The following is a 26,285-nucleotide window of genomic DNA, read 5'->3' as shown; positions in this document are numbered from 1 at the left end:
AGGAGGCCCCGGCTCTGGGAAGGGGTCGACGGCCTGTAGCGAAGCTGCAGACTCTCCTCAGAACAAAGCCAGGGACACGCTGAGCAACGGATTCTGCACAAAAAGCAGCAGCGATGAGTGTTTCTTTGACGGTGTGATTTAGAGGATGTACCACCCACCACCCAGATGGCGCTTCCTGTAAATCTGTGTTCCCCTGAATCCACTGGGGCCAAGAAATAAGCGAGGAGTCAGTTACAAAGTTAGTCGGTCCAAAGTCACAGAGTTAGAATCTCTGGCTACAGTTCCTCTGCTGCCGTCAAGACAAATGTTGATAATATGTTGATACAATATTTAATGACACAGGATTTACCTTTTTTAAACAAATAAGATTGTTCTCATTTCATAATGGCTGTGTTCGGCCATGAATTAAAGACATATTCAGGAGCTTAACAGGTTGTGGATGCTCAGACAGGAAGGACGTGTGATTCACCACGCTGACCTTTGCCTCACATGGACCCAGACCACAAACACGGCAGGATGCGAGGAAGCCCACGACTTCCTGATCTGCAGCAGCAGCACTGACTGTTCCCACGTTCGGTCCCTTATTTCAGAGGAAAAAGGAACCAGATAAAACAACTGAAATCGAATCCACATCGGAAGCCCAGCAGCGTTTATGGGATGGAGTTGGAGGGATTCCTGTTTTGTTTGGTTTTCTGGGAAGACGTCAGATCAGAGGCAGAAACTGAGCTTGGCCTCAGTTCTTTGAACCAACGTGGGCAAAACTCAGCAAAGGTCAAGCTGCGAAGAACTCAGGTCTCTGACGCCGTCCCCTGAATCAGGCAGGACGCGTCTGTCTGCCGTTAACAATGAGACAAAAAGGCTTTTAATTTGAAAAGACCTGTCTGACCTCTCATCTGTGCTCACATGCTCTCTAGCAAATCTGATTCCCCAAAAGCTGCTCTCTGTAAATCATATATAGGATTTGCTGACAGAGCAGCAGAAAAGCAGCGAGCGCTTGATGCTCAGTGAAGTTATGCAAACATCTTAACTAAAAGTATGCGAGTAGGAAAACACAGCAATTAACACAGTTCACTGGTTCTGTTCCTAGAAAATGCACATAGCAGCTGGGCTTAAGTCTGTGACTAATCGAACTGAAATACACTAATGGACATTACATGAAACCAACCATGCTTTAGTCCACAGAGTCCAGGAAAAGGGAAGTATGAGCAGAAACAAATGACATTTTATGAGGCCACAAAGGAAGGAAAGAGCGAGGAGGCGGTTGTCAGAGGCATTCCTGTTTCCTCCAGTGAAAGAGAGGAAGAATGAAAGAACGAGTGGAGGGAGAGAGATAGAAACTCAACTCAGGGATCAAATGACAACAAACAGATCGCGCTGGAGCGGAGGTCGCTTTGAACATAAGCCCGTGCGGAAGTCAGCTTTTTTTCGCGGCGCTTGCTCTCGCGCTCCCTGCCTTTCCACCGGAGATAGCTTTCAACAGGCTGAGCCCTGTGAAAACAAGCCACGAGCGCTTAATCTGAGGCCGCTCTGCAAAGGTGTCCCAGCATGCCTTGCTGCGTCAGGCTGCTCCCGCTCACCACCACCCGCTGCCGAGCAACGCGTTTTCCCTCCAGATAAAGTTGCAATAAAAAAGTAAACAAAGTGCAAAAAGTTGCAGAACGAGTCGAGGTCACATGACCGCAGGCCCATTGAGCTGCGATCTAACGAGGCAGCGGTGACGCCTGGCACAGTGCTGATCACTGGCCTTCAGCATCTTTACAGTTGCCTCAGTTGAATGATTAGCAGATGCTTGAATGTTGGCGCTCACAGCCAAACATCACGCACACGTTTGCACAGCAGGTGACTTCTGGATGCAGGTAATAAAACACGCCACGTTTCCTGTGCAACGTTTGTCTGCGGCTCCAAAACAGGACTTTTATTTTCCCAGATCAGCAGCAGGAACCTTTCCTGCTGATTGTGTTTTTATGAGGACGGCCATGAAAGCAGCTTGTTAAAGCCCTTCAGCAAACAGCTGCCTTTTTCTTCTGGCCCAGGAAAAGTCAAACAGAGGCATGAAAAACAAACAGAGCAGCCGCTAATGAGCCAGCGGCAGCTTTTACGGTTTGCCGACCCCACCTATTTGAACAGGTGGCACGCTGACTGTATGAATAGGTGCACCTTGGCTCACCCACAATCAATTACTGTGAGAGTGGGACTCACTGTAACCCAATAGGCGTGGGTGCCGCTCGTCTCCCCTCCTGCCTGTCTGTCTTCCTCCTCTTCTTCTTTCCCTCTCCACTCCCTCTACCTTTGTCCCCGGCTGACGATTATCACCTCATCCCCTGAAGACGACTAGGACGGGAATTTCCAAAAAGCTAATCCTCCTGTTGTTTCGATCCAGGCAGGAAGCAGCAGGGGAGAGAAGGCGGTCTGTGTGTGGAGTTAGGAGCTGAGGGGAATGTTTGCTTTCTGTCCTGTGAGCTAAATGAGGCAACAACGCTACTGTTCCACGCTGACTCAACTACAGCACGTAGAACCCTGCGCTCGCGTGGACGCGCTTCTGAAAGCAGACGACGATATTCTATTATAGAAACAGTCAGAAGCAAAAGGAACAGGAAAAATCTCCCGTAGTGAAGTCACAGACCCACAGCATCTACTGTAAAAGCATGAAACAGTTAAAGGTCTGGATTTCTGTCTTCACACCCAGTGTGAGGTTTATTCAATTATTTAACACCTACCTGCCTCCGGCCATAAAGAGATCTACGTTTAAACATTCCACCACCTTTGTGCTCAGCTGCAGACTAAAAATCCTGAACAAGAAAATGTGCACTCTCTGTGAACAGGTGAAGTCACACACTTCCGCCACAGCCAATAAACTCAAGGGCAAAAACGACTGTGACCACATGTTTGCCTGGTGGCGAGTCGGTGCCCACAGTTAAAAGAGCGTCTTCCTCATCAACAGGAAGCAGCCTCCTCCACAGGTTATAGGGTCACAATGCAATACACGCGCGCGCGCACACACACACACACACACACACACACACACACACACACACACACACACACACACACACACACACACACACACACACACACACACACACACACACACACACACACACACACACACACACACACACACAGTTACAGCACACAGACACACACACACACACACACACACACACACTTAACAAGAGGGAAGTGGATTGGCCGTTAACAGTTTTCATGGAAATCTGCTGCTCATGTACAAACGCTGCTTGTTCGTGCAGAGACACAGTCGTGAGTTCATCAGGGGATGTTTCAACGACAGACGTGGGAAGTCATGGACTGAAATCAATGTGTTTGTGCTCGGCATTTCAGCGTCTCGCACCACGCCTCGCCGGCCGAACAGAGCAGACGACAGTGGATGGAGCCAGGAGGAGGCGGAGGATGTGGTGGCAGCAGCGGAGAGCTCCCCCTTCGTGTGGCTTTTTTACGGCTTCCTCCCGACCGGCCGCATCGGAACCGCTGGAAAAACATCCACGAGCCCGGACGTCCCACAGGGACTGGAGGAGGAACAGCGAGGGTCATTTAAACAAGCAGAGCTCAGCAGGATCACCAGGCTCAGTACTGCAAAAGTCATTTATTATAAGTTAGGGTCATGAGGAGCTGAGGCATGTGCAGATCAACACGCTTTAAAATCACACAATACAAAACAGATCAAACATCTTACAGTAAAAGGCGTGACACAGACATGGAACGTAACCCCTGAGAGAAGCCGCCACCAGGACAGTGGTCAGATTCATGCTGGTGTCCAACACATGGACAGACAGAGTCTGTCCTCAGGTGGGACGCACGGACTCGTCCGCGTCCTCGCTGTCAGACCTCCGCCTCGCTCTTGGTGCCCGCACGTCCCTGAGAATCTGGGTTTGGTGCCGGAGACACTCCTTCAGCTTGTCCTCCGTCAGGGTGAGACGCTCCTCCAGCACCGAGACCGTCTGTGGACGTGGACGACAGCATAGCTTTAAGGAGGTCAGAGTAATTATGAGAGAGAGAGTGAGGAGAGCAGCAGCACCTGAACACTCAGGTTCAACCCCTTCAACCTCTTTTACAGCACCGTCTACAATAACAGCACTGTCCACTGCTCAAACATGTCTTGTGTTCTCACCATGAGCTTGTAGGAACAGGTAAACCTGGACTCGGCCTCAGGTGTGTGAGGTTTAACTGAGAGCATCACTCACATGTAACCCGTTAACACCCCCTTTCCTTTCATCTGTGTTCGTAGGCTTCACACGCTGCCACCGTCTTGATCTGACGTGGATCCACTGACCTGCGTGAGAATATCCAGCTGTAGAACGACGTGCCTCAGGACCGAGTCCAGACTGGAGGCTTCACCCGACACCGCGTCCAGCGAGGGAGTCTGTGCCCGCTGCTCCTCTCTCCTCCCGCCCCCTCCCCGGCCGGCGCCCGTCTGGCCCCCTGCTGTGCAGCTTCCTCCGCTGGCACCGCGCTCCACGCTGGAACGGGCTGCGTGCGTCTGCGCAGTGAGGAGCTGCAGATGAAAGCAGACACTGCAGCTGACTGACACCTGAAGTGGACACGCCATGAAAACAAAGGCTCCTACAATAACATCCTAGTAGAGTTTAGAGTCTCCGCTTTCGCAGAATAGGTATTAATAATTGTAAATTCCAGTGATACGTAGTTCTAGTCGAGGCCCACATCCTGTCTCATTGTTGTGCCAGCAGAAGGCCTTGACTCTCAGACCCTGTCAGACTGAAGGAGGTGGATGACTCACTCCTGGATTACCGGCTGAATAACGGCCTGTGACCCACTGACTCACAGACAGGTTAAAAAGTTCTGAGGTCATGTTCACTGAGAAACTCTAAAGGTCCTTGGGACAAAGTGATTTCATTCTCACCAGTAAAGAACAACACAAAGGAAAGGAAGCTGAGAAAACACAAGGTTGTGTTCAATTCAGCCTGGGATTCATTTTCTCTGTTCATCATTCATTCAAGGCAGGAAAACAAATGTGAACAGCTTCACATCCGATGGTTTCACACATGCTCGTCAGCAGCTTTACAGTGATTTACACAAGGACGCGTACACAGATATTAAGTCATATTCTATTCTAGCCTCAAACTTTCTCTTTAGAGCAGAATCAAATGCATCGTGACCAGTATATAAGACATTCATAACACAAACAACATGCCATTCTCATAGGCATCACAATGCATTCTGGGTAATGGCTTCACATGGGTAAACCTGATCTGACTTGACCACGTATCATCAGATCAGTTTGTATAATGCAAATGATCCACCTCAGGAAAAGGTGGCGGACGGAGCACTGGGAGCGGAAGAGGAGCAAAAAGGTGGAACATAAGAGGATGGAGGAGAAGGAGGAGGAGGGGGGGGTGAGGTCACACATTCCTGGCTTAATGCACGGAGCAATCGATTCCGGCTCACTTCCTGAGGACAGGCCGACTTCAAAGAAGCGGGAGGAGCGCACGTGCGCGTTTGCTGCCAGTTGCTCCTGAGCGGTTGCTGCGTGGAAGGAGAGTCCCTTGTGTCTGAACTTGTGTCTCCTGTGTGGTTCTGTTCTCGTCCCTCCACCCGCCCTCATCGTGCACATCTGGCCAACATCTGCTCCGTTCATTCAGCCTCAGCAGATCCAGCCCCCCCCGGTGCCCCCCCTCCTCCAGGAAGTTTGGGTGCAATCAAACCATTAACAGACGGGCGTCTCCGCTTGGCTGAGAGTCGCACAGGACACAGTCATAAGCACGAAAATCATGGTTACAGATACGCTGCCTCAGCTCCGACAGGAACGTGGCTGTGGCCTCCTGAAAGCTGTCGCTCTGCTGTGAAGGGAGCGGGCGGTGGTGAGCTGAGCGTGTCGTTGTCAGCGGGGGCTCCAGTGAAAGGTTAGCGCGTGGAGTCACAGGCTCCAGGGTGGAAACAGCTTCGTGACCAACGCGCCCGCGTTCAGACAGAGTCAAAAATAGCCCCTTCACGTCCAAAGCAGCCCACAGGTGTCTGATCAAAAACATGATTAGCATCAGGGGCTGTGGGAGGCAGGAGCCCCTCACACATCCAGCTGTTTGATCCTAATTGAAGGGTCTTTCTGATGTCCTCCTCCCTCAACAACCTCCCTGCTTCACCTGCAGCCAGCAAGAAAACACCAGTGCTGCTGTGACGTTTCCCAGAGTTTAGCTGCACTTCAAACTCCTCTTCTCTGCATAATTCAGCAGCTTTTTGACACAAAGCACATGAATTAAATTTTAATTGTAAATAGGCATTCTGACCAAACGTCTGTCAAGCTGGACGGAGCGTCCTGTCCACTGGAGAGGACACAGATGGGCTCTCCAGTCGTGTGATGCTTAGTATTCAGACGGAACCACCTGCTGCTGTGATGCCAAGTACTGGCTGTGTGCATGTGGACCACGTGACGGAAACACTCAGTGACTGAAGCCTCTGAAGTCACTGAACAGTCAGCAGTGATGAGGAAAATGTCTTGAGCGTCTAAGAACGAAACTGCGTAGAGATTCAGATGAGCATGAACGCCTCATCGGTGGCTGGTTCCCAGTTACTTGCTACAGTTCCCAGTTACAGATCGGCTTCATCTGGTAACCGTCCATCAGTGACATGATGTTATGGGAGCAAGGACAATGAACTGGAATAGAACCATCACTTGAGTGAGTCAGTGAGGATTATACTGAAGTCAGGAGGTGATTAAAACTCGTCTCTACATTATAATGAGTCCAAACTCCATTTGACACCTTTTAAGCGATTCCTTCACTTGGATCAACTCCTCAGATAAACACCATGCGCCAACAGTGGACGCATGTGAGCTCTCACGTCCGTTCCTGTATCGCCTGGTGTGGTGCTGAAGTGGTGCAGCGATCGGAAGGGAGCACTTCCTGATCACAGGAAGTGTGTAGTGCTGTTATAAACCAGGCTCCACGAGGAGGAAATCCTCGGTACAAACCCACGCAGACGTCACCGCCCCGACCCTTTCACTTTCCTACTTTACAGACTGACACAGACCTGCTCATCCAGCAAACCGCCGGCCTCTGGACGTTCATGGGAATGAGCAGACCTTAACGCTGGCAAGCGTTTACTGAGCGGACGGCACCACGCGCCCAAACACAGCGCAGCTGGAGCCACTCACAAGAATTCATTCCTTCATTATTAGCAGCAGGCGTGACCCCAATTTTCTCTGCACACAGCAGAGGCAGCGGGTTTGAACTCTGTGACACGCTGAGCTGGGGCTGAAACCTACGTGGCCCTGCACAAAACACTGCACGGGGCGGTCGTGACGGCGCTGCTTTAAGAGGCAGTGGAATAATGGAACCCTTAACAAGGTGTGTGTACATTAAACCTGCAGTGGGTCCAACCCAACCACAGCTCCACAGCAAGTAATGGATGCAGTCACCATGTGGGAGCGGAGCTGGAGCTGGTGATCAGCTCTGCAGCGCCATCGCTCATTACTGCTGACATGTTTGGATAAAACGCCAGTGAACCGGCTCCATTCAGCTAAATGACACAGATGTGACCTGCTTCCAGCCACAGGTCTGAGGAGTGGAGGCTCCCAGTCACAGCACTGATGATAACAGCTGGAGCAGCAGCAGTAGTTGTTGCTCTTATCTACTATTAAATTCTAACATACCATCTATAATAAGCCGCCGGCTGCTTCCTGTTTATTAATGTGCAGACACTCAAAATCTGCTCCACCTCCAGCAGGAAGTCACATGGCAGCTACAGCAGACCTGCTGCTGCGCTGCACATCGAGCCTCCGCTCCGCACTCATCTCTGCCGTGCGCTCAGGTGCTGCATCCACACCCGCATCTCTGCGAGCGCGCGCCGAGGACGCACACGCCCACGCGGAACCAGAGCCCACACAAACCGGAGAACAGCAGAGCACGCGGACACGTGCAGACACGCAGCCTCACTACGATTTTCATTGTCTCCCTCAGGACTTGGATGAAGGAAAAGGCCAATCAAACGTACTTGGAACAGCTTTGTCAAATTCACATTTTGCAGAAAGCTGAGCTACGAGATGGGAAGGAAGCAGAGAGGAGGTTCATGTGGCTCTGAGGAAGTGGATACATCCGTTTTATTTCTCACCCTTCCTCCTTTCTTCCCTCAGCTCTGTCTGTCTCCGACATCCGCACAGCAGCCGCCCACACACTCAGACAGAAATACCCTGCTCACGGCGGACGGCCATTAAATACAGTGTGTGTTCTGACACACACACACACACACACACACACACACACACACACACACACACACACACACACACACACACACACACACACACACACACACACACACACACACACACACACACACACACACACACACACACACACACACACACACACACACACACACACACACACCCACACCTCCAGCCCGTAATTAGCCGGCTCTGACAAACACGTACGCACTCACCAGATTAAAAGCCATTGAAATTAATGAGCCAAGGTTTAAATGTCGACAAGAAACACATACAAAGATACAAAGAGAACAGACATAACCATGACACAGCCATCAAACAGGGTATGAGACGCCCTGACAGCCATTCATTCATTCATAGCCCACCTGATCTGAAGGAAGGCTGACACTGTAACACTGCGTCAGCATTTGTTTGATAAGTACATGCAGAAATTCTGCTTATTCACAGAAGGTGTGAATTTAATCCTGTTGGCACAAGAGGCATATTCCACAAAATGTGTGAACTTTGGCAAACAAAGACACAAGAAAAGAGGCACGAAACATTTAATTAAACTTAGCACATTAATTACAGCCTCTTTGGATTAGCAAACTCACACCAGCTGGCTAAAAGTATTATCCTTCCTCAGAATGGTTCGGTTTGAGTAGAAGAAACGGGGAAATGAATCAAATGAAACCTGAAATAAAACTAGTCTAACCCTGTGCCTCTGGGCCGATCACTTAAAAGATCACTTAAGAGAAATAAGAACAAACAAACGCAACGCTGAATCCAACAAACACTCACCCAGTAATTTTGCTATTTCATTTCAACTGTGGAAAGATTACAGTGATTTTGAATATGCTACATCTCGGCTGAGAGCATTATTTTTTCAGCATATTTGACTGCTTCATGTAGAAGTTGGAACTCGTCTGTGGCTGTAAATAACGCGAGGGGAAACGTGTGTGTTCTCAGCCTGTAGCCTGATGAACAGCTCACAGCACTCACATCCATGAGGTCACAGGTTCCCACTCACGCTAAAAATGGATCAGCGCCGGCAACAGAGGCTTGTGAAGGGCTGCCCAGCCTTCATTAACACGGTCAAGAACAGCGTTGGTGGAAGCAGCTCGGCTGCGACCTGCACCGAGACGGAGCGAGTCGCAGCACAGCATCAGCTGAGCGCCGTTTCCTCGGAAACAGCAGCGTTCACGGCATCCTGCACACGAACTGGAAGCGTCAGCTGTTTAGGTCTGCAGGTGTACATGTGGGTGACAACAGGTTGGCTGCGTAACAGGCAGGTTAGGCAGGAAATAAATGAATACGCGTGGCACTGAGAGCAGGAAGCCATTAACATGGTATTATCAGAGCAACAAGAGGCAGGAAATTAAATCTGGCCGCCTCTGAGGAAGTCGTGTCCCGGCGCTCCCTCCTGGAGGGTGATTGATGGTTACGGCTTCCCACCGCCTCGGCTCATGTTTGTTTTCCACTGCTGCTAGAGGTACGGATGCTAACGCACGTTAGCTGGGCCCCGTATGAGCGCAGGCAGGGTTCAACCTCCTCCACACCGGAGCAGAGCAGAGCGGCGTCTGCAGTCTGTGGAGGCCGCGCCCCTGAGGCTGTCGCTCAGACGTTATTTATATGCTGGGCTGCAGTTATTTCTGATGTTTCCACCGCAGCCAGACACTAAGAACGCTGGTAAGCGTTTTTACAAGCTGTCCTAGTTTCTGTTGCCATAACTTCACCCTGTGGTCCTGTCAAATCCGTCACGCTGTGCAGCCGAACTCAACTGCAGCCGCTGTGCATTCATGACTGCAGGTACCGGTACTGAAGGAAGTAGGTGGCAGAGACACACGCAAGCACGCACGCACGCACACACACGCACGCGCGCACGCACGCACGCGCGCGCGCACGCACACACACACACACACACACGTGCACGCACGCACGCACGCAAGCACACACACACACACACACACACACACACACACACACACACACACACACACACACACACACACACACACACACACACACACACACACACACACACACACGCATCACAAATTAAGGCAGACGTCGAACCTTGACACACACGCACACGTCTTTTTTAAGACGTCTAAGAGGAAGTGCTGAAAGCAGTAGAATGACGAGTGTCTGGACGCAGCCGCAGCCGTTTGGATTCAAACCTGCATTCTGTTAATCTAAACAATTATCTGGCTTCATGCACACGACTGCCGGGATGCATGGACCGACCAGTGCTTGACTACTTTGCAGGATGTTTACAGTCACGGCGATTTGAACGTGGAGCATGGTTCACATGCGACTGGACGGGTTGTGGTGTTGCACATATGGATACGATTTGGCTCCAAAGAATGAGGTAACATGTTCAAGCACTTAACTATTCTGGCCGTCGGTCCAGACACTGGAGATGGCGTCAGGCGTTTTGGGTCTCTCTGTTCTAGTACTTCCTATGAGTCACTGTGTAACACTGGTTCCTCTTGTTTCATCACACCAACGTATTGTTTTTGTTGGATTTCCACTCGTCTGCGTTTCTTCTGTCAAATGCTCTTTAGGCCATTCGACTCCCTCTGCTCTCTGAGTGCATCCTGCAATAACTGTTGGCTAATGCTTCACGTACGGAATCTCTGACTAAGGAGCAGAGAACAACAGTCTAAGCAGGTTCCTTTATTATGAAAGGAGACTGAGACTACTTGAATACATGAAGTATTGGCTAAAAGTAGGACCAAACACTTTAAACACACTTTGTACGAACCAGTCAGGAAAGTGTCAGTGTCTCCTTTTAGCATCTGCTGCTTAATTACACCTTTGCTTTATATTTCCTCTGGATGCACTGACATCACAGCTGAGGTTTCTGGGAACACAAAATCTCTTATTAGAGAGGAAATCAGGCTTTCTCTAAGACGTTCAACAACTCATATCCCATCTCTTTCCCACCAAAGTGTCTTTTCACAGTGAGGAGGTGAATTGTGGTTTTCCATGGTATTAGCCCATTTTAAAGCCCCTTACTAAGATTTACCCACATTATTAACATTTTAATAGACATTCCAACCCACACATACAGACTAAGATCACAATCTTTGGCACCGAAACAAGGCAACAGGAGGCTTAGAGCAGGAGAACAATGTTCACTGACCCCACTCAAATCTACATATTGTGTGGAAGCAATGCCAGTATTTAAATAATTGAAATTGTCAATACAGGCAGTGCGTCCATCTGAAAGGACAAATGTGCAAAGAGGATGTAAGGAGGAACTGTACCTCTAGGCTGTTCTCACCTTGCATGTCATGAAAGTTACAGTAGCGTGACTAAGGTTGCAGCAGGAGCCCAGTTCCTGCTCCTACGGTGTGAAAGCTGAGGTAGCAGGAAACACTGTCCCAATCCAATCCCATTACCCTGCTGACAATGATTAGCATGAAAGGGCCTCATTTTGACAAACCAGGTTCACCACCCTGCTCACACAAGCACTCGAGTAAACGATAAACAAGCTTTCTCATTTATTGCTGTTTCCACTTAATTCATGCAGAGGCAACCCTGGACGGAGCATAAACTCAGGTTTATCTCACAGCAGCAACTAAATGGGAGCTATGGTCATACAGCGCTATAGCTCCTCTGCAAAAGGCCAACCTGTGGGGAACACAGACACCGGGTCGCTACATGAATGAGAAGAAAGGCCAGCTGATTGGGTTCAGGCCCCTGGAAAGGAAGCAGAGAGCAGTGGCAGCATTGAGTCGCATCACAGGAACGAAGCAGTCAAAGAGCGAGGAGGCGGGAGGCTGGGCTGTCTGACAGGCGGCTGCAGCAGTGGGGGGTCAGAGGTCATGCTGGTCTCTGGCCTTCACGGTGCAGGCAGGAGGGAGTCCTCGGATCCACAGGTGGGCTTTGTGGTCCGTCACGGTCCGACAGCACCAAGCTGTCTCTCAGCTCTCCACCAGAGACAGACTTTCCCCTCCATATATTCTCCTGTGCATCTTCACAGCTGTGCTCCAATCAATATGACTGCTTTGCTTTAGTTTGAAGCTCAATATGTGCAAATCTGACATACACTGAGGTGAACACAATGGAAGATGGACATGTCTGAATCCTGGGTGTCCGTCTGAGCCTGTCCAGGCAGTGAGGAGGTTTGTCTGTACTGAAGCCAAGCGTCGCTAAAGGGACTGATTAAACGACGGGTCGCACGAGGACCGTGGTAGATTTCCTAGAGCGGGAGGATCCGTGAAGGGTGTGTACTTTAAAGCTGTCTGAACTCCAGACAATGCCCAGAAAATCCCATCCGGCCTTTGTGGAGCTGCACCTTCACACATGGAGCCCATAACAGGATGCTGCCGGTGTCAGACATGTTCTCACCTACTGGAAACACGGCGCTGGACTCTGGCGTCTGCAGCGCGTGCACGGCGCACGGCGGGAGGGCTAGCGCTTCACTTACAGCATGAAGCGCTGCCAGCTGAGTGGGACAGACGTCACTCCCTCGCAGTGGATTCACCAGACAATCAGCAGATCCATTCACGTGGCCTCAATGGGACATTGAACAGACTCTGCTTCTTTAACGTCCAGACAGTTGAGTTCTCTCAGACAGAACCTCAGGGCATTGTCTACATAAGGTAAAAGATCCAGTGCATGTTTAAAAATGGCCTAAAAATCACTGAAGCAGTGATGTACGATCGACAAACTACCTGATTACTTTGTCTGGAAACCCATAAGCCTGCACTGTGTGCTTTCAACCATGCCAAAAACAGAGATTAACAAATTTGTGTTGTCCAAAGCTGGCAAAACCAGTGTTTGCCCCATTTCTCTATGCACAACACGTGCAGCATGTAGACTGAAGACATTTGTGCAAACGTGCTGCAGATTTAATTCACTACGTTGAGTCTTCAGCAGAGTCAGCTGAGCTGCTGTACTTTGAAGCAGCTTGACTCACTACTAGAGCTAAATCACCAGGCCTTCTCCTCCCCCGACGCTCACACGCAGACTGGACACGTATAATACACTACATCCGCTCACTGTGGGCCGGTAGGTCAGATTTGGTCCTGACCAAACTGAGTCAACGTTTCAAAGCTCTCAGTTGTATCATACGTTTCCACAGCAGAAGCAGGTCATCTAAGCCAAACTTAAGTCCACTCTCTTAAATCACGTGGCTCAACTGATTTCTCCTTCAAACACTCAGGCCATTGTGTTTAGTTTTAGTTTAATTGTAATTGGACACAATGAATCCATGCCTTTTTGTTCAGTCTGAATAATGCAGGTTGTGGGAATTTGACAAGCTGAAGCTGTTCCATCTATTTCAACCCTGAGCAGTATCTTCCTCAACGACCCGACAGCTTTCTGTGTTCTATACATCAAGACATTTTCATGTGTTCTTTATATGATCCAAGCCCAGTGCTCAGTGCATTCATCCTGTCAACTGTCCTGACATGAGCCATCTCTAACTTGGCTCCTGTAGTGGATCACAAGACTGTTGGGTGCTTCTAGACAAGGGCCACGGCTGTCAGTCGAGACGAAGGCTTTTGAAGTGGTGCAACCGATTCACCCGAGCAACACAGGGACTTTCTAAAGATAATTCACTGTAGAGAAGGAAATAAATGGGTGACTTCCTTTCATTAGGCTCACTTAAGCGTTCAAATGCAGCTGGTCACAAGGGGTCTGGCAACACCAGGGTTGCATGTAGACTTCAGAGATAGTGGGTCAGAGCGAGGACCGCTTGCACAAACAAAGGGGTCCTTTATGATGCGGCCATATTAACTTAGCTGTGACAAATGTCAACAATAAAATTTACATACAAATAGATACACATTTCTATATTAACTTGAATCACAGTTGCAAAGGCAACTCCACTGCAGCTACTGGACCTACAGGAGCCGTCCACCCGGCGCTGATGCTTCTTAGCCTATAAAGTTTCATTTACTCTGGAGCAACAAGGGGTTAAATCGCACAGAAAACACAAATGGACACATGCAATCTGAATCAAGACGCGCTTCGTGCCAGTACTCCCTGCCGGACATTCATTCTGGCCATGCCCCACGTATAGGACTCCCTCCCCTGTCCAGACAGCGCTGTGTTCTGTGTGCATGGGTCAAAAGCGCTGCACAAGACACAGAACCAGAAATCCCCTCCGGCTGCTGTGTGTGACTGTGCCTGCTGCTACAGGCATTAGTTATTCCTGGTTCTTTAACCAGTGACTCTTCTCCAGGACTCAAAACAAACCAAAGTCTAATCATTCTCCAGAGTTTGAAAACTAACATTAAACTTTTCCAAGCAGCGCCACATTCATGCGTGAACTGTCACACACTTCTGTAGCAACAAGCAGCCAACTGTTACACTGTCCATTCACAACGTGTACCGTTCTTCTGAATGACAGTTACACAACGCCGTCCGGCTCGGCCCGGTTAATATTTGAACAGCTATGTCACAGCCAGTAACAATAAACATGGATGAAGTTTATGAACCGTGCCACAGGGAAGCAGCGCTTTTATCAATATGCTTTTTAGTCAGTCAGGTCGCTACATGTGGGTTTGGAACGCAGCTCTAAAGCTCCTCTAATGAATTTATGGCACCACAGAGGCTTAAATGCAAGTGAAAGACAACCAGGACTTGTGTTTAAGGAGCAAATGTGACATATGGAAGGCTTAAGTGTAAGTAGGGCAACAGGAGGTTAATCTAGAATCTTGACACACATCCACGAATGAGAACATGTGACGAAGCCCAGCCAGAGTCACGGGCCAGGTAAACAACGGAGAGGGAGGCAGCTGGTTGGACAGACAGTGTCAGAGGGGAACCAGGTCTACGCTCACCTTCGCACAGCTCCAGGAGGAGTTTAAAGAGAGCTTTAAATGTGCACACGTGTTCACTATGAAAAGTAATAGTGAAGCTGAAGTTTCAGAGGAGGGAGTGGACAAACAGATGGCCACGGTGCTGCATTGCCACAGAAAGGCTTCCTAATCAGCTTTAGAACTAATACCAAAAGGACTGCAAAGCACCTGTGGGAACCTCACTGGCCATTCACAATCATTTCGCCGCTTATTGCTAATTGTGCCAGTAAAACAATGGCAGCTCCAGGCGAGCGCCTACGCCCGGGACCCCACGTTTCCCATGTTCCCACACACCCCAGCAGAACGCTTAAGCATCTTTAACCACGGCCTCAGATCAGAACCGTGACAAAAACATTGATCCGACACAACACTGTGACAGACTGGATCCAACAATGTAAAAATTGTTTTGTGGAGACCTTAATCACCTCCATAATCGTAGCTAATAAACTTCTTAAAAGATCTAAAGCCTCACGCTTCCGAAGTTTAATGTTCAACAACTGGAATAATGAAGGAAATCCTAGGAGTATTTGCATGTTAATTTTACTCAAACACATTCATTCGACTACATTGATATGTTCACATGCAACGATAAGTTATTAGAGGTTCACTAAAGGTTCATTTTTAACTAATTTCGGCTTTGTTTGCTCATTTGATCAACACAAAAATGGAAATGTGAGCACAGAGACTGGTTTCAATGACCATTTACAAGAGGCACAGGAGAGGAAAATGAAGTAAAAAGGTAAGACATGAGCAGACAGAGTGAAGATTATAGGGAGAGGAGATTAGATTTGAAAAAGAAAGAGGAAGAAAGTGGATACATCAAATGGTAAAAGCCCATTAAAGCCGTCCATCAGTCCCGCTGTGGCCAGAGGTAGGGATCCAGTTTTCCCTCTCTGGGGAACAGTGAGATGAATGACTTCCTAACAGGTGGACTATGAGCTTAACAGCAGGGGGTGGTGGGATTTAACCTGCCAGTGTTGGGTTACCGCTGCACCTCCGGAGAGAAACCATGACTCTGATGCTTTCTCACCAACAGGAAATGGATTTGTTTTCCTATCCGATTCCCAGTAATCCTGCTTTCAGGGACACGTGTTCGGGTTTGGAGACAGATGGACAAGAAACACAGACATATGTACAAGCAGGAGATGTTTGTGATATTCCAACCAAACAGCTAAAAAAAGACGTTTCAAAACTAAATCAATTTCTACATGTACTGAAAGTCTAATCCTGTCTCAGCTGCACGACCGCTCAGCCATTCAAGGTCTGGAGGTAGAAGCCTTTCAATGGGTGGAAGAAAGAAGGCATGTAAAGAATGTTTAGAAAAATCAATCACTTGTTTCTCTGAAGCGTAGAAGAGCGGTACAGAAATAATGGGCCGGCAGCGGAGCCACGAGGCGTCTGATCTGCCCACGCAGTTCGCTGGGCCGCGTCCCCACTGCCTCCACTCAGGAGAAAATAGCAGCCACACATGAGCTGGTACCGCCTCACAAAGACACGCAGGAGCTCCTGGTGCCGCCTGCGTTGGCAAAGAGGAGGAGGTGCTGGTTAGCAGAGCCAGCCACCATCATGAAGATCTAAACCGCTCTAAAACGTTGGTTATGAAAACGCAGGTTTAACACCATGATCATGAAGAATAAGAAGGCATCATAAGCATGTTTGTCTCTTTCCTTTCAGGAGAGACGACCGCACGCTCCTGCAACGGTCACGTCTCATCCGAGGTCTATGTTCATCTTTCACCACATCCCATTTCTGTACACAGGGAAACCACACAAGGCATCATTATTGGCCTTTCTGCCGTCCGTGGCACCTGTAATAGACCTGTGCGGCTATTTTTAGCCTCCTGCGTGCACCTGTCAGCGCATTCCCAGCAGAGGCTCTGAGGATACGCACTGTACCCTTGGTCACACACAGAAGAATAGCGAAGGTGACACGCGGGAGGGAAGCCCTTGAAGTGCAATGGAAGTAAACACAACAGGCGCGAAAATATGTCATGGCACACAGTGCATTCAGAGAAGCCTCAAAATAGATCCGTCTGCCGGAAACAGCGGTTTATGAACTTTTAAATATTAGATGTCAGACGAGAGAGCAGGTAGTAAGCTATTGTTCCACAGCACAGGTGTAGAAGGATATTTAACTTGGAACACAGAATATATTAAATTGTTACATCCAACGGTTGAATGTCAGAGTAACCGGACTCCTGATGAGCAAAGATATAAAGGGCAACAACACGGCGACCGCCTCCTACAAGTGTTGTGTAATGCTGCGAACACAGGAAGACCCAAAAAAGTGAGGTGAGGAAAGGATGGATGAGAATCCAAAGAGAGAATCCTGCTGAATTACTCATTAGGTTTGTCCTCCTCTTGTATTTTTGATGAGCAAGCTCAGGCTCTTGGACAGTGGAACGAACGCCAGCAGAGCTGCCACAGGAAGCTTCAGATTTACTGAATGAGCAGCCCCCAAGATCAGCGACTCGGAATCTGCCCTCTAGCAGACAATCAGGAGGCGGCGGGCTTAATAATAGTGATTAAGTTACACAAAGTACAGCAGAGACACAACTGCAACTACTGGGAAAACACGGCTCACATGAGCATCCAGAGCATCTCTGGTGCTCATTCACTTCTGATCTGGTCTCACCCTTCAGAGAAAAGCTCCAGCTAGTTGAACATCCATCACCCTCACGCTGCTCTGCTGTTCTGATGTGGGCTGTAATGGGGTAGAGATAAGCACTAAATAGAATGAAAGAAAGATTTCGGACTTTATAGCCAGGCAACACTCCACTGCCACACTAGAACCAAGTTACTGTGCAGATTTAAGGTTCGAGAAGCGTTCTGTCCTTCACTCTGACTGATGTGCTTTAGGTCTTCCTGCCATTTTGCATTTTTCTCAAAGTAAACATGCAGCAGAGTGAGTGTGAGAAGCAGCAGCCAGTGCGAATGAAGCATGAATGAATGTGCTTGATTGTGTTGCTGTGGGTGTGTGTGTGTGAGTGTGAGGGTGTTACGCAGCCTCTGGGCGCCCGTGTCCTGGTGGAAAGTGAACCATCCTGCCCCCAGGAGCTCGTACTATCTTTAGCTCGCTTCCGCTGTGTCATGTCACTTGTGTTCTCCTCTTCAGCACTTAAATCTGGAATCTGAACCTCCGGGCCACCGAATATCCAGTGGTTGCACCGCGCATAAGGCTAAAGTAGGATGTGGGCGGAGCCTGCGTTCTAAATATAGACACACAAACACAATCATTGAAAATAACACACACACACACACACACACACACACACACACACACACACACACACACACACACACACACACACACACACACACACACACACACACACACACACACACACACGTCAACAGAGGACACCCTGTCTGATCAAACTGGCGTCACAGCAAACGTCTGCGGAAACACGAGAGATGGTGCAAGTAACTGAATCCCACCGCCTGCTATCTGATCACCTCTTTACACACAATACACATCAGCAGTATTAATAAAACTCGTTAGGCTTAATGAGACGCATGCAGCTTTAATCAGCTAGATCCTTCCTTCAAACAGTGAACTGCACCACCTGCCCGTGTGGACATTTTCTACCTTGGCCTCAACCCAGAGAGAGCGTATTATATCTCAATACAATTACAGTTAATCACACATGAAGAGAAAGATTCTATCAGTCCAAGTATTCACTTTTAAGTTCCCCGCTTAAAGTAGAGCAAACCCAGAACAGAAAACATCCATCAGTTTAATTACATTTTATGTAATTTACTCTCACTAGACTGGGTCAAGCAGAAAACTACTTAGCTGGCAGCAGGTAACTGAGCCCTTTAAACAAACATCCTTCTCATTTAGCACAGATAAAATCTGGAGGTTCTTTACTGACCTCCCGGGCTTCCTGCAACCTAATTTAAGGCCCGTGTAACTGACTCCAGAGGGAAATGTAGCTTTTGTTCTCCAGAGTGAGCGACCAGTGCAGAGCTCAGGAGCCCAGACGCTGTTGGCACGGATGCTCCTGCACGCTGTGAGTGAGGGCATGACCCTTGACCCCGCTCTGCTCTGAATTGACGATGCGTTTGGGATGAGCCTCTATTCAAAAGCACTGAGCACTGTCAGCAGCTCAGTGGAGCCTCGTGCTTAAGAAGCTGGTGGCATCAGTGTCATTGTACCATCACTGACGTCAGCCCTGTGGCCCCCACAGTATTACTGACACGATACATTACATAGTCCAACACCACAGTACAGGTACATCTGTAGAGTCCAATCTGGCATCTCTGCCGTGAAGGTCGCTGATGGCAGCAGGGAACATCCCCATGCACCCTCCCACGTATTCACCTCAGGCCGGCCGCATCCCCGTGCCTTCCCCATCTCCCTGCTTCCGCCTGCGCTCGGACCCATTAGGGCGATGGAGGGGAAACACCGGAGCAAGGCGGAAGGGAAATCACTAAGGGCCTCAACTGGCCTGGAAGAAATGACCAGAGTGGACTGATGAGGGAAGACAGGGGAAGGGAGGACGAGGGAGGACGAGGGAGGACGAGGGGGGGAGTTTCCCAGTGACAGCAAGAAGTGGAGGAGACAAGGAGGAGCAGCACCGGGGGCTCCCGAACAGAACCAATCAGAACCGGAGTCAGAGAGTCAGGTGTGCGCCCACACTCACAAAAGGCCAATGAATAAACCACAAAGCTGCCGTCACATGCACACACACATGCAGGCTTCCAGCTGAGAACGTGGTTCAAACCAGGAGAAGGAAGCCATGGGAGCTTTGTGTTATAAACTGCATCACAGTCCGTTCACTTGGTGAGCACGTAATGGAGCAGCGCTCCTTTCTGCTATTTTTAGCTCGTATGTGCATTAAATATTTGTGACACAGGGGTGCAGCGAGTTAGTCAGTTAGTTAAGCAGACAGGCAGCGCTCCAGCTCGTCTATTATTAGACGCCCTGCTCAGGGCCCCCAGGGGACCCAGGCACCGGCACGTGGACTCCGACTCCCTCACCCCATCTCTCTCATCTCTATTCCTCCCCGTCTCACAGGCATCTCCATTCAGGCTCGCTGAGCTAATTCATGCAAGGCACAAAGACGAGCTCCTCCAGCAAAACAGAGCAAAGCAAAGACACAAACAAAGGACTCAAATGTGAATATAATCAGAAATATTTTGGTGCAGCTTATTTGGATGACTGTAATGGAAGCAATGTAAAACAGAAATGAGCTCCTTTCACATTCTGCTGGAGCCTAACTTTCTGTGGGTGGTTCTATTTTGGGTCTGTTCCACCACACCGAGTATCAACACATCAAGTATCTACCCCTCCAACGAATGGTGAGATGAAACTGCCAGACATTTATAAAGTGTCACTTCCTGTTTTTCAGGCAGCCAAGGCAGCTTTTGAAACGCTCATCTGACAATGTAACCGTTCATTCATGGGACACTTTCCTGCACACGGCTCCATGGTAACATCAAAATGTTTCAGGACATGAATGGCTGTTCAGTTGTGTGTTTACTGGACTCCTGAACCCAAAGCACTTATCTGACTTGGCCACCCTCACTCTAAATGACTTCCACTTGGCTTGGTTCATTCATGGCTTCCTTCCCACTCAGAAACCAGCAAAAGGAAGGAGACACTAAGACAACAAAACATGAACTCCTGCTGCAGTTATGGAAAGTCAACACGTTCCTTCAGTTAATAAAAAAAACAAAAACACACGATGAACATATTAGTATCAGATTACTTTGTTGTAGTTTGTTGCCTGTACAAGAAAAATCCTTTCACTTTCTCAAGTCAGATCCACATCTGTACATTAAATTCACAACAAGAAAGCCATGCTTTGATTAGAGTTAATGAGACATGATTCATTATTAGAACTTATCCATGTTCAATCATCTGCACACAACAAACATACACACACAGACCAGTATTAATATGAATGCTTGTGTGTGGCTGAAGCTTTTTGTGTGAGAAACTAAATCACTAACTGGGGATGGAAGAAGCGACAAACGTGTTATTCTTCTTTACAACACCAGAGGTCAGCAGTTGTCTCCAGCTTCTTTAGGATTATGCAAAAGGAACAGTCTGCTGAGCCAACTCATTCTTCTCAGCACTCAAACAGGGGAGACTAGAGGGTGATGCTGATTCGTCTAGGATGTTTACCTACTCCTACATTGTAGGTCAGGACCCAACTGTCATCAATGGAAAACTCAACAGAAGGTTAAAAGCCTTTAACGCACACACCAAGCTCTCATTCAAACTGTACATTACAGCCAGGCTGCATTATTCTCATGTTTCGACTCATTCACCGAGGATCAGCATTTGTAGAATAAGCGGATAGCAGTAATTCACATTCAAGACTACTTCTTGCAACATAATGTGAACTTGCTACTTAAGTTCACATCCAGGTCAATGATCTGCCGACCTAAATGGGCCATGGGCAACAATACACAGTGGCATTCACTCGGCTGTTGGATCAAGACCAATCCTGCAGCACAGATGAACAGGCTTATAATGGCAAAGGGGACATTTCATCTTGGATTTCAGACTTTCTCAACTGCATTGCAGCAGAAAGAAATCTGTGATTGGAGAATTAGAGAATTCCTGAATGTCACAATAACACAAGTAAAGACACAAGTGTTGCTTTTTACTACATCACAGCACCTCTCTCAGGAAGGCAAAACAAACTGTCCTGTACTGCCTCCTGGTGGTCAGTGAAAATCTGTACATCTGTAAAAATGGATCCCCAGGTTCATAGGCTCCAGCACCATAAGTATGTTCCTGCATCTGTTATGAAACCTTCTGTGTACTGTCATTGTTTGGTCTTTACTGAAGAACCCGAGGGCCACTTTTCAGCAAAGTGGTGAAAAATGGAATAGAATTCAGGATGATTCTGTGCAGAGTGATTGACAATATTCCAACATACCGTAGAGCTGTAAACAGCTTGGCCCAACTCTATGACATGAGGGTCAGTGGACAGAGTATCTGTCACCGCTGGACTGATCTGTGGAGAGAAAGTAACATAAATGACAAGAAAGTAAAATAATGAGCTCAACTTAACCTGTACAGAACATTTGATTTGTCTTCTGGTAATTTAACACATGTTAAAATGAAAATATTATAGTGTAGAAGAGGTTGTTTGTACTACTGTGTGGGCAGTAAAAGAAGTTTTAGTGTTTGAACATCAGTCAGTGAAAATTAAACAGGATTATAGTCAAGTCATGCATAAATAACAACATAATACAACTGACGACCTGAACAGCCATGGGCTTTGGGTGATGAAGATGGGCTCCTCTAGGATGGATGTCACTCAGGTGAGGTGGGGAATCAGGGGTGGACCTCCTGCTGTGCTGGTGCATAACATCTTGGTAGGACTTTGTGTCGAAGTTGGTCCTCCACATCAGCACCTGGATAATTAAGGTGACGAGCACAAATTCTAAGAAAAATGTTTTCTGCTAAAGTGCCAAAGTAAAAGCATAAAGTATCCAAGCTCCACTTGTGAAACACCAACCTGACCATCAACTCCACCTGAGGCAAACAGATCCCCAGCTCTGGAAAAGACGACTGTTACTACAGCACCCTGAAAATGTAAGCAACAAAAGTGACAAACAGCGAATGACAAGAAACACTGCTCAGACTTTAGTGACTTATGCCCAGTGGTGATGCGAGCATTGATGTAGCATCACCTTGTGTCCATGGAGGGTGTAAATGAGGCGTCCCTCCAGCAGGTCCATGACCTTAATGGTGCTGTCACTGGAACCACTGATCACATAATTGTTGGATGGATGGAAGGAGAAACTATTGATTCCAGCACTGTGAACTGATCCAAAACATGAACAGATTCATAACATTAAGAGCCACTTACGGTGCAGATTCCAGCTTCCTGGTTAAAGCCTAAAGTGATTTATTAGCTCAGATTTTCCCACCTTGATAATGTTGAATTAGCTTGTTGGTCCGTAGGTCCCAGATTTTAAGTGTACTGTCAGATCCTGAGGATGCAATACAGGTTCCACTTGAGTTGAAATCAACAAATGTTGCTGACCTAAAATATCAAAAACATTTAGGATCACGTCAAGAGTCTGAAGCTGAAGTTGTGAAATTGAGGCAGAGAATATCAGACGTGAAGAAGTGTGTTGGACCCACCCTCCACAGTCAGAGAGGCAGTTGATGCAGTGTTTGGTGGATGTGTCCCACAGCCGAACAGAGCGGTCATCGCCACAGGAAGCTATGAGTCGCCCGTCTGGAGAAAACCTGCAGCAGCAGAGGACAAGCAGGAAACAGAGAGTCAGGCGTGTATCTCCGCACTGCAGCCAGAGCGATGCTGAGGACTCGTACCTGGCGCAGCGTACCCAGTTTGTGTGCTGGTTGAGGGAGTAGATGAAGCACTGCCGGTGAACACTCCACACTTTGACTGACTTGTCATCAGATGCTGTCACCAGTCTCTGGCCGTCGTGTGAAAAGGCAACGCTGCGCACGGCAGCTGTGTGGGCTTTGAACACGCTCGATTCTCCTCTCCTACAAACACAGCACGTGTCCGTTTAAACTTCATGTCTGACCATCAATGATGGTACTTAATGAAAATACTCTTACATGGAAGGTGTCCACAGTCGGACAGTTCTGTCCTTTGAGGAAGTGGCCACCAGGTTGCCCAAAGGTGAAAACTGCACACCGGTGATCACGTCCTGGTGGCCAAGAAAGCGGAAAGCTCGAGCCTTGGGTGCCAGATTCCAGATCATAAGGGTTTTATCCACTGAACCAGAAGCTGGAGGGAGACAAAGACAGAACATTTTGTCAAACATTAAAAATCACAACCTGTTGAATCCGATCTCTACAGCTCTGCAACTAGAGAATTACAATAGATTCAGTGGTGATGTAGACTTCAATGTTAATAGAGAAAAGTTTAAAATGAATGGAATATTTACTTTAGACAGACAGACAGACAGACAGACAGACAGACAGACGAGCGCTTTGTGCACAAAACAATATGTAATATGGGACCATATAAGTTGAGTTGCTGTAAAGTAGAAAGATAATTTCACTGCACTACAGGTACAGTACTTTCACTAACTACTGAGCTTGTATTCATTTATTATGCTGTAAATAGCATGCTTTATATTTATGGGAACCTGTCTGACTAGTGTCTGTGTAGATCTTAGCAGCGGGTGGTAGTAGTTACCCAGTTGTTTGCGGCTGGGATTGAAGTCTGCACAGGTGACGGCATCTTTGTGTCCTTTGAAGTGTCTTTCTAGAGTAGGATCCTCCTGTAATGCATGTTCACAACCCGTCAAACCATCACTTCTCCCCACTTCACTTTAACTTTGTTGCAGTATGTGTGACGAGCGCTTGTTTTGTTTTGTTTTTCAGATCACAAAAATATGAAAAGTAATTAAAGAAGTGACACCTTCCCACGTATGCGCTACTGTGCTGTCGGGACTTGACAGACAGCTTCATTCAGCATCACTCAATCCTCTTAGCTTCGCCAGTCAGGACGCAGCTAGCGAACCCGCCGACGCAGCTAACGTCACCGTTAGCGCGACCAGCGGACGAGAACGCACGCTTGGTCGTTAGTTCCACACACACAGCTGGAGCACAGACACGTACCATGACCGAGCCCATCGTTCGGAGCCCAGTGCTGCTTAAGCGAAAGTTGATGAGCGGCTCTGAACTTCCATGGCTGTCAAACACAGCGCCTTGAAGCACCGCCTCAGACCCGACCTGTCGAACCCAGATAACGGCGTCTCTGTCCGCTACACTGTCGAACACGATGAAAGTGAATCGTGTTTGATGAATTTCAATCTTCGAAACTCAAAAATGAAGCCGATATTTATCTTAGGCACATCAGCTCGTTTCACAGCTTAGTTACTATCTATCCAGGTGTGGCTTCCTTTTGTTGAGAACGAGAAGAGCGCTGTGATGCATTCAGGACACATAGAGAACACGGGACATACAGCAACCCCATAAGTATAATTAAATCACATTAGATTCAACTTAATTGTCATTACACATGCAGGAGTACAGTGCAACGAAATGCAGTTTAGGTCTAACCAGAAGTGCAATACGCAGTCAGTGCAATATATATATGCAGAAAAATATGAATGGTATTTACAGAATGGTTTGCAATGGACATAATAATCAGGGATTTACAGTCAATTAACATAGATTAGCATATATGCTTTTGCTCTAGCAATTAGGGGTATGCAGTGTAATGGAAAAATTGTGCCTTGTTCTATTTCTTATCCAACACAGTTGTCATGTGCTGGTTAGGTGCAACACTGAACATTCTTACACAAACAACTAATCGCATGTGCTGTTGTACATCAAGTCTAAACATCTGATGTTCCATTTGACTGACTAATAATTTATGATATATGTTTGTCTTTTACACCTGGACTCTGGCTCCATCCTATCTGACTCCCCACCAGACCCAAGGCTGGTAAAGCCAATGCATCTTGTCTTGGAAGCTCGGTGTTCCTTCCTTTGGATAACAAGACATGATGATGCAGAAGTGAGAAAGCAAACATTCTCACTCACAGCGAGATAAGGTGGCACAAACAATTCCATTGCTGCAGAGAGACGTTCCACCAGAGCCAGAGAAAGGGGTTAAAAGGCAGAAGCAACTTGAGGATCGTGGGCTCTTTGCATCACACCATCGTGGTGTGTGCACTGATCTCCACAGCTGGTTTTTGGTTTGTTGATGTGCACGATCAACATCCATGCTTTTTATTTGCTTTTTATTATTTCAATAAATCGCACAAAAGGACAACTCTCTCATCTGCCTCTTTACTGGAAATTTCCACCACAGCAGATATATAGGTTGCTATAGTAATTGTGAAAATAATACTGAAAAGGAATATGCAAGTAGATATTATTATTATATACAGTTGGTGTTTACTATAATCAGGAAGTTATCTATTTACATATAGATATTAATATGATGTACAGTAGATACAAATAAGATATACAGTTGCTGTTTAGTATAGACAGGAATTTACATATAATTCGTATAACTGTCCATTAACATATATATAAGTATAACTATATATAAGTATAACTTGAACAGATTCAAGAACCAAATAGAAATACTCACCCATGTTTGCATCTGTTAAAGTAATCAAGGTTTTGTATAGTGACTCTAATACAATGTAAGGCTAGTACTTTGTTTAAATTAAATCGAAATGAAGAAAGCCAACCATGGATCTTAAGCAGTAGTAGTTAGCAATGATTGATAAACCTCAAATATACTAACAATGGAAAATGACCGTTATCATGGTTTTTAATGACAAAGTTTCAAATCGTTCCTGAATGCACCATGTAGTTAAGGTGGA

The 26,285-nt window shown here is 47.6% G+C and overlaps 1 protein-coding gene across 3 annotated transcripts; it reads right to left on the bottom strand.

Moving 5' to 3' along the window:
• Window positions 1-3,581: 3,581 nt before the first annotated feature.
• Window positions 3,582-26,206, bottom strand: poc1b (POC1 centriolar protein B). Of its 3 annotated transcripts, none has more exons than XM_029154098.3 (12): window positions 26,048-26,206; window positions 24,137-24,221; window positions 23,551-23,722; window positions 23,296-23,475; window positions 23,104-23,211; window positions 22,887-23,002; window positions 22,647-22,780; window positions 22,472-22,540; window positions 22,215-22,367; window positions 21,887-21,964; window positions 4,289-4,510; window positions 3,582-3,956 (listed from the first exon to the last, which is right to left on the bottom strand). In XM_029154098.3, the coding sequence occupies exons 1-12, from the start codon at window positions 26,057-26,059 to the stop codon at window positions 3,801-3,803; spliced, it is 1,485 nt and encodes a 494-aa protein (XP_029009931.1). In that variant the 5' UTR covers window positions 26,060-26,206; the 3' UTR covers window positions 3,582-3,800. The 3 variants fall into 3 exon arrangements, with proteins under 3 accessions (XP_029009931.1, XP_029009930.1, XP_029009932.1); XM_029154097.3 differs by lacking the exon at window positions 26,048-26,206 and adding an exon at window positions 24,562-24,876; XM_029154099.3 differs by lacking the exon at window positions 26,048-26,206 and adding an exon at window positions 24,362-24,534.
• Window positions 26,207-26,285: the final 79 nt, after the last annotated feature.

The sequence above is a fragment of the Betta splendens genome, chromosome 6, assembly GCF_900634795.4.
Source record: "Betta splendens chromosome 6, fBetSpl5.4, whole genome shotgun sequence".
Taxonomy (NCBI): Eukaryota; Metazoa; Chordata; class Actinopteri; order Anabantiformes; family Osphronemidae; genus Betta; species Betta splendens.
The sequence above is the reverse complement of the archived record's forward strand: the minus strand, read 5'-3'. Positions and strand labels throughout refer to the sequence as shown.

Bases quoted from the DNA above. Each gene is read 5' to 3' on its own strand.
- poc1b (XM_029154097.3), bottom strand. The intron at 22,781-22,886 runs GTGGGAAAATCT...GTTTTGGATCAG, and splicing joins GCTAATTCAACATTATCAAG to TTCACAGTGCTGGAATCAAT. The intron at 22,541-22,646 runs GTGATGCTACAT...TTACATTTTCAG, and splicing joins ACACCCTCCATGGACACAAG to GGTGCTGTAGTAACAGTCGT.